At 41.1% G+C, this 9,161-nt stretch overlaps 1 protein-coding gene across 1 annotated transcript; it reads left to right on the forward strand.

The window, feature by feature from the left end:
- The first annotated feature begins 970 nt into the window (after positions 1–970).
- Positions 971–3,346, forward strand: LOC147615362 (uncharacterized). Its single transcript, XM_086779450.1, has one exon. The coding sequence runs from the start codon at positions 1,808–1,810 to the stop codon at positions 3,257–3,259; it is 1,452 nt and encodes a 483-aa protein (XP_086635576.1). The 5' UTR covers positions 971–1,807; the 3' UTR covers positions 3,260–3,346.
- Positions 3,347–9,161: the final 5,815 nt, after the last annotated feature.

Here is a 9,161-nt window from a genome sequence, read left to right on the forward strand (position 1 = left end):
TTCAAGATCACACATTCTTACCATGTGTGCGCCCTTATCTTGTTTGCATCTTGTGTGATTAGTTAACCAACATTATCTTGTGTATCATTACCTTGCTTATCAAGAATTCATTAGTTATCTGCATTCGTATGATTGAGTTCTTTTGAGTATCCATGAATCATCCATCTCTCTCTCTCTCTCTCTCTCTCTCTCTCTCTCTCTCTCTCTCTCTCATGCATATGCATGCGTTCAACTCATGGTTTTGTGTTATTTGGCATTGATGTATCTCTTAGTTAGTTAACTAGCATTATCTTGTGTATCGTTACTTGCTCATTAAGAAATCATTAGTTATCTCCATTGGTATGGTTGACTTCTTTTGGGTATCCATGAATCCTCTCTCTCTCTCTCTCTCTCTCTCTCTCTCTCTCTCTCTCATGCATATGCATAACAGAGCTCACTATATTCTCTCTCTCTCTCTCTCTCTCTCTCTCTCTCTCTCTCACATGCATATGCATAACACAACTCACTATATGTGCTCATGGTATATGCTCATGGTTTTGTGTTGTTTTGCATTGATGTATCTCTTAGTATAGTTTTCAAATTTTAATAAGCTCTCTCTTTGTCTCTTTCTCTCTCTCTCACTCTCACATTATGCTCGGAACCCATCACACTTTACTATAACCTTAATCAAGCCTTGGGATGCCATATAAACAACCTTGCTCTTGTGTTCTTTGGTTTTAGCTAGGTGGCTTTCCTACACACCTTCCTCCCCTAAAAGCAGCCATTCTTCAAGTTTCTAAGTGGCTTCTTTTGTCTCCGTTCAAAGTCTCACAGTTCACGCATTCTTCTAATTTAAGCTTTTTCTGTCCCCCTTAAAAGCACTGAAACAAGCATCCCAACTTCAAAAGAGAGCACTTTTGCAACAAAGGGCTCTCTCTCTCTCTCTCTCTCTCTCTCTCTCTCTCTCTCTCTCTTTTGCAACAAAGGGCCTCTCTCTCTCCCCCTCTTTCTCTCTCTCTCTCTCAGCAGTATCTTGCTTTCACCCATTGTCTTTTTTTGTGCTCTCTCTCCCCCCCTCCTTGTACTACCTCTCCTTTGCTCAAAAGTTTGCTTGCTCCTCTGAACTTCCAAGCCTTTCAAGCACAGGACCATCTTATGTTTTTCTTCCCTTCAATGAAAGCTTTTGGTGAGTGGGGCTTGGGTTGCTTTGGCCATTTCTCTAGCAGCATACTTGCATTGCACTATACAGCATGTCCTCTGACATAGGCACAAGCAAGGCATGCATGGAAGTACCTTACACAAAATTATGATGCACTGTGATGAAAGGAGAGCCTATTGGATCTCATTAAATAAGCTTCACAACAACCAATTCTGTGCTCTGATTGACAAGATGCAGTAATTACAAAGGGTTAAAGTCTTCGACAACAGTAATTACCCAGGGTGGTCCTCCAAGGTTTTCTGTGCATTCCCTTCTCATTCTCTTCTCCTTCTTCTGGCATGCTTCAGACCATAATTCTTCCTTAATCTGGTCCCATTGTAGCACAAATCCTCTCCTAATTGGGTCTCAGTACATGAGGTTTAAGTACAAAACTTCTCCCTTAAATGAGATTATGGTGAGCTTTACAATACAAATGCTTACATAATTGCTTCTTAATATGCAACACAAGCCTGTTAATGGGCTTAATGACGCAATGCAGTAGGGAGGAAAAGCTCAAAAAGTTTTGAAAGCAATGGCTTTTGTAAGTGGTCCTGAAGGTTTACTGTGCAGGTTCTTCTGCTCTTCCTCCTTCCTCTTCTTCCTCTGACATGCTGTAAGTTGCTTTGAAGGATGGCTTGTGGTACATTTCTGCAAAACATGGCACAGCCTTCTGATGGTCATGTTGAACGTGACTCTCGCTGCCCACCACCACCATCATCATCATCCACCATTGACTGGCTGGCCCCTCGGATCTCCTTCTCCAGGGACTTTGCTAGACCTGGATCACACCTTGTTCCCCATGAGACCATGAAGGAGATCTCTGAGATCAGTGAATCACCTGCTAGGCTCTCATCGGGCAAGGGCTCACCGTCTGAATTTGAATTCTCCATGTCCATCCAAGGCCAAGATAGCTCCTATGAACATACCATGCTGGCTGCAGATGAACTCTTCTATGAGGGCAAGCTTCTACCCCTCTATAATACCCCACAGAATGTGCCTACCACAGAGCCTCTTGTAGCTAGGAGGAGAAGTAATGCAGAAGACTATGTGATGCATGGGCATGCAGAGCAGGTGAGTGAAATGGGTAGAGTAAAGGTAGAACAGCACCCCATATCTCCGAAGGCCCCTACTTGCACTAGCAGATGGAAGGAGCTTTTAGGGCTGAAAAAAGTGCAGATTCAAGATGCCAAAGATGTAAGCAACGGCAAACAGCAGAGAAAACCATCATATCAGAGCAAATCAGATCATGGCCTAGCGCCTGGCAGGAGGTCCATTGATAGTGCAAAGGATCCAAAAGGGGGTTTCTCACATGGTGAAGCTCACACCCATCATGGGGTGGGGTTAGGCCATGCCATTCAAGCCCAAAACCATGGTGTTAACATGGCTCAAGATCAGAGTACCCATCTGCTTTCTATGCAATCTGACCCTCCCCTGGTATCCATGGCTGACCCTGGGCTCTGTCCAACAACAAATCTACAGAGCTGGCAGATGGATAGAGCCATGTCGGGCAGCAGATCCTCCAAAAGCTCAGAGGATTCAGAAGGCATGATTATGGAAACCCACATGCAAACCAATGGTGGGGTAGCAGCAGCAACTATGGTGAAGCACAGAAACAGCACTTCTAGGGCCAAGAGCCCAACAAAGCAGAGTGACCAAATGAGGGCAAGCAGTGCAGTAATGAGCCCAAGAAGGGGGGGGGCAAGGGGGGTGAGCCCAGGGAGGCCTTCAGTGGGGAACAGGCCAACAGAGAGCTCAAGGAGTGCCATAGCCACAAGGCTGGTGGTGAGGGGGTTAGACAGGAGCTACAGCAGCCCAAAACCTTTGAAGAAGAGGCCAGACCAGCTCAGATCTGGTAGACAGAGGGCATCTACAGACGGCTCTAGATCCCTTGAAAGATCTACCTCTTACTCTGCTGGTGTTAGAGTAACCCCTGTCATCAATGTCCCTATGTATATTACCCCAGGCCTCAGAAAAGGGTCCAAGAATGGCATCTTTGGCCTAACCCACCTCTTCTCCTCCAAAAAAGAGAAGGCCGCCAAGCTCTCCTCTGCCCATCATCACCATAACCATACAGATGGTTAGCAACCCATCATTCTTCTCATTTTTTTTTCTCGTTTTTTGGGGGTGTATATTAGTGATTTTTGTAACTTTGATAAATGGGTTTCCTTTTTTTTCCTTCACAGAAGGTTGCTTGTAAGGATCATATCCATTTTTTTTTGTGAGGATTATATGCATCGTTGGGGCCTGCTGTCATAAGCCTGATTGTTATGGTCAGGGTTTGTTTTGGGATGTTTAAGCCATGGCAGCGCCTTCAGCATTGGAGCATTACTCACAGTTGGGATGTTAAGGCCAGTGTTTGTTTTAGGATGTTTAAGCCATGGCAGCACCTTCAGCATTGGAGCATTATTCACAGTTGAGATTAATGAGGCCAGCAATTTACGATGCAATTGATGCCAGCTTTAACTACGCTCACAGACATGGCTATTGGCAAAATTTGGGTGCAAAATCCGGTAGATTTTATGTAGGTTTTGTGGGCTTTCTGGAGGTTGATTCCCCTTGAGCTTATGGATGGAATTTTGATCATTATATAGGCTATACATTGGCTTGAAGATGTATGGGGAAATCTCTTCTTCATGCCACAGATACCAAAACATGGTTCAACATAGAGGCCTCATTGGGAACAAAACTTCAAGAACTTGAGCATTTCATACTTGGCCAAGGGCATAGATAGTGGTGTAGTATTTAGCTCCTTTGCTTTGTTCTCAAGCCTCTTTGGGCTCCTCACACTTGGATAGGAATGGGGCATTTCACTTGAACAATCCTCGAGAGATGCACACATGATATCATATGGTCCAAGCAGGCCTCATTGGGGACAAGACTTCAAGAGCTTGAGCATTTCATACTTGGCCAAGGGCATAGATATTGGTGTAGTATTTAGCTCCTTTGTTTGTGCTTAAGCTTCTTGGGCTCCTCACACTTGGGTGCTAAGGAATGGGGCATTTCACTTGAGCAATCCTCGAGAGATGCACACATGATATCATATGGTCCAAGAAGTGGTCACCTAGAGTGAAGGCATGCTCTATATGAGGCCGCCTAACTCCATAAGCAATTTGTATTGCCCCATACAGTTTTGCATGTGCATGACAAAAAGTAGCTTGATGTTGAGAATTTAGGAGAGCTTGCACTTTGACAAGTCCAAGAATCATCTCATGGACCATTTAAAAGTCAGATTTCAATCATCTTTCCTTATATCCTTGTGCAAAAGAGTAAAGAGTAGTGATTTTAATGTGTGGGTGACCAATTTTCAGTCTTACTTATCAAATTGTAATGAATGTCTAAATGACTCCTATATGTGTAAACCCAACTCAAGGTGATAGTCTCATCAACCTTTCCAATGTTCACTGAAATCAATTTTGGACTCACTCACTCACCTACTAGCCAAATGTGTGCCAAAGACTTTTCAGAAAGTTGGATACTTCCACCTCATGTGACATTTTGATTACAATTTGGGGGCAGGGGGGTATTCGTGCATGTGCATGTGCATGTGCATGTGCTTGTGTGTGTCACTCAACATTATTCAAGAGAGAGTGTGGCATGTGCCATATGATATGAGTTGAACAAATAACATGCCACTTTGGCCACAAAAAACTAGAGTCCTTCCTATGTACTTGAAGATAGGGGGGAGTGTCCCATTCCTTTTAATAAATGGATTGAAATGCACCACCCCTTTAAAGATGAATTGAACAAATACCTAGTCACATTGTGTGCACAAAATAAGACTCCCTTATGTGTATCTAGAGACATGAAGATGAATGGGTGTTGTTTTATCTCATAGCCCAAGAGGAGTGGGTGATTGGAAGGAAAATTGAAGTGCAATGTTTTATTGGCCACTCACATCAATGACACTTTTGGCACTTGGAGCAATAAGAGAGTGTATGCTAGGGATGATACAAACACTCCTTCGGTACGAGAGTAAGCATAATCATCAATCAATTATTAAAGGTCCTTGCATAGCTATGAATGTCCTTTATTAAAGGAGAACAACTTGGCTTTTCCATCTAGATACATAACATCTTGAGTGAGAGGGATTCAATGCAAAAAATTAAACTAAAAAAGGACACTAATATGTGTGCAGCGAGACTCGTTTCTTCTTTCGCTCAATACTTCTTTTCCTCCCTTCCTAGATAAAAAAGCCTCACAAAATAGGGGCTAGTGATGGCTTTTGCAGATTTGTCAAAAATCAAAAATTCTAGGGCACATTTTTTTAAAATGTCTAAGAGCTAAAAGGCTTTGGCCTATACATACCTTGTTTCACCCTATCTATCCTAAGTGATATGGAAAGAACTAATATTTGGTGAAACTTTTCCTCAAAGCCCTCCCTCATTAGAGAAGCCTTTACTTAAAACCATATGGAGATGCAAATGTGTGCTTGTTTTCAAGAAAAAAGACTTAACGTTATGTTTACTAACCATGCATGCTATATGGTCTTTACCAATGGAGGAGCTTCTATAGAGATGGTGCCGTTAGATTGAAAACACTTATTCTTGAGCATAATTTGACCGCTCTCCATTTCTATATAGTTGGTTGCATGAAGAGCACCACAATGATTCTTTACACCTTATTGGAGCTCCCTCTTAGTGCTAAGCTAGCCATCTTGCTAGGATATTATAGGCTCGTGCATATTTTGGTGGATTTTTTAAAGCCAACTAAATCAAAAAAAGATGCCCACTTAAGGGCTATGTTGAGCTATGCATGGACCTTTCTTATAAGATATGATTTAGCATTTCTTCTCCTTCAATTACTGCCCCTTGTGGAAACTTGGGATTTTTGTGAAAATGTGAGCTTGAGTAGATGAACAATAATGAAAAAACATTAAAAACACCAAAAGATTCAAATCCCTCATAGCGCTCCCTTCCCAAACTAGAGTCTAGGAAAGCCTTTTTTGTTAGCTTTTAAGTAGTACTATTTTGAAAATTGATTATTTTTGGGATGCAATACAATTGGGGGGATGTTTTGTGGAAAAAAAAAGATTATGCCATGAAGAAGAATATCCTTGATATCTGGTTATATCTTATGATCTAAGAGACTTGATATCTCTCTTTTTGTAAGTGTGCTTGAAGTTAACTGAGGTTAAAACTCATTTTCAAACATGTAATATGACCTACCAACACTTATTTCTTGTCCCAAAACCCTATTGGTTGGAATTGTGGTAATTAGTAATAGCAAATCAAATGTCCAAGGAGCTTGGCACAATTGAGACAACTTACATATCAAGGACATTGATTAATTACTTCTCTTAGATATCACCACACCTCAAATCAAAAACTTTTATGTTGGATGTATGTGATACTACCTGATAAAGCAACCTACAATTAGGACACAAAACCATCAAGGACATTGATTGATTACTTCTCTTAGATATCACCACACCTCAAATCAAAAACTTTTATGTTGGATGTATGTGATACTACCCGATAAAGCAACCTACAATTAGGACACAAAACCATCAAATATACATTTAGAAAGCAATTGATAACTCACCAATGCAAACATAGGCGCAAGGATATAAGATTTCCTCCACCTCTCATAGAGCGATTAGAGAAGTATGAAAACTCTGATAGGAGTGAGAAAAGAATTAAGAATGGTGGTGAACCAATCTCCTATTGTCAACTACCTCATCTATATTCAACAGTTGTTCTTTTAGGTCTGGTACTTATGGTAAGGTGAAGAATCACCCTCATTCATGGTCAAGTTGTCTAGCTCCTACATTAGGTACATGACTCTTTCTTCATTACGCGACTAGAACATGGTATTGTGAGGACCACCTAGGAAGCCCTTGCAGAGTTGAAGGATCAGATATGTGAGGAACAATGGACTCGCCTGACTAAAAGAGAAATCATGGACATTGCTTGAGTAGTATGGGCATCCCACTGTCTTTGATCTTCACTTGTGCCAGAGTTTGAGTCCACCTTGGTGCTGCTCAAGAGTTGGTGCTACAGGACGAGGCTCTTTCCCTATGACAATCTCCCATAGCCCCCATGGCTATCAGTAGACCCTTCATCATGAAGCTTTATAGTGAGTAGTTGGGACCATCAAGTTGATCTTCACTTGTCATCACGAACCCACCAAACCTAGAAAGATCCTCATAATACAGGATTTTCCAAAGCTGGATAGGGTGCAAGAAGGAACAAGAAAGCCTCCCTTGGATGTGAGATCTTGGAAAAGTAAGAGAGAGGTATAGGAGTGTAAGAGAAAGAGACAAGGTAAAGGAGTATGCACACAAGGTACCATAATATGATGTGATGTGAGGTGTGATTTCCAAAGTATATACCAGAAACATGATGTATACTTGACTGAGCAAAAAACAAGCTCTCTAAGATATGTGCACAAGAATGGGAGTGCCTAGAGTTTGCATAGGTACAAGAGTGCCTATGAATGCTTCTGCTAACTGATTCACCCCTTGTAAACAAGAACTACCAAAATTTTTAGCACAAAATACTTTGATTTTTCCCTAAAATTTATGTATGCAAAAAACCCCAAATCTGTTTACCTCTTAATAAGATGTTGAACTGGATTTAGCTAGATGGTAATGCCCCTTTCTCCTAGTGAACTTGATATGCCTTTCTATGAAGACTTTCAAACAAAGGATGGCTAAGGGTTGTTGTGCCATGCTTGGTTTTGCTTACATGTGGTGGAATAATAGGCAACACCACCATATAGGAAGGTTGAGATGCTGCAAGACTGGACGGAGGAGGCTAATGTGGGGCTTGATAGTGGAAAAGCAGTTGAACGGGCAGGCAAAGGTGGTCCTCTTTGCATCAACAGTGGCAAATTCATCCCTACGCTCATTAGTGAGTGGTGATGCTAGTTTGACTTGGGTGACATGGGATCTAGCCAAAGCACAACAGAGCGGGACTCCTAGTTGTGGTGGTGGTCGGTGGGCAGTGGGAAAGTAGATAGCAAAAAGCAACACACAGACATATTCACCAGCACGCAAATGGTAGCAAGAGGGTGGCACACACAGAGGCATGTGGCAAGAGCTATGATACCAAATCTTGGGTCAAGGCCTTGACACAGAGAAGGGGGAGACAGAGATGACTAGTATGAGAGAAAAACAAGATGACAATTAACACCTTGATGATGAGGATTATTAAGATGATTAGGGGGACTACACAATTGAGTCATGGAAAGCATATTTGTATTATGATATTTGGTCCTTTTTATAGGAAATCCCCCCTTTTACAAGGTGTGTGCATATATTTCAACCACACATACCACATGTCCAGGCATGATGCCAAGTGTCCCTAAGAGGTGTCACCTTTACACATCATTGCTTACATAAGATCCTTCTAAGAGGTTGTTCCCACACCCAGTGATTGTTCACACACAGTAAAATTGCTTTATTTAAACCTAAGCTTGCACATTAAAGAGTGCTAGTTTACACAATCACCTAGCATATGTTCATTCCCACATTAATCACTATTAATCTTTAATGATACTTATATGTATTGTTTTCCAATGACATGACTTAACTTGATAATAATAATAGTTAGTGTAACTAGTTTACTTATTCAGCCAAAACTTGATAATAATTATAGTTAGATTAACTCTTTTACTTATTACCAAGCCATAACTTTTCTTTAGCATAGAACTATGAAGGGGGCTTAGAGTCTCCCATGATATGGTCCTTGTAGTAAACTTGTAAGAATTTATTAACATGACCACTTAATTATATTCATGATATGGTCCTTGTAGTAAACTTGTAAGAATTTATTTACATGACCACTTAATTATATTCATGATGTATTATTTTCCTCTTAGGCACTAGATGAATTTGAACCATCAAGCTTGCAACCTTGATATTTATTTCCAAGGGAATAGGTAAGAAGGTCAACACTTTGAGTTTTCTATAAAAAGTGAATGAGAAATCACTTTGAGTTTTCTATGAAGGTGAATGAGAAATCATTCTGTATATCATTACCAA

This window comes from Cibotium barometz, chromosome 40 (assembly GCF_041138505.1).
Source record: "Cibotium barometz isolate CiBa-2024 chromosome 40, ASM4113850v1, whole genome shotgun sequence".
NCBI lineage: Eukaryota > Viridiplantae > Streptophyta > Polypodiopsida > Cyatheales > Cibotiaceae > Cibotium > Cibotium barometz.

Excerpts from the sequence above, each read along its gene's own strand:
- LOC147615362 (XM_086779450.1), top strand. The coding sequence starts at position 1,808 with ATGGCTTGTGGTACATTTCTGCAAAACATGGCACAGCCTTCTGATGGT.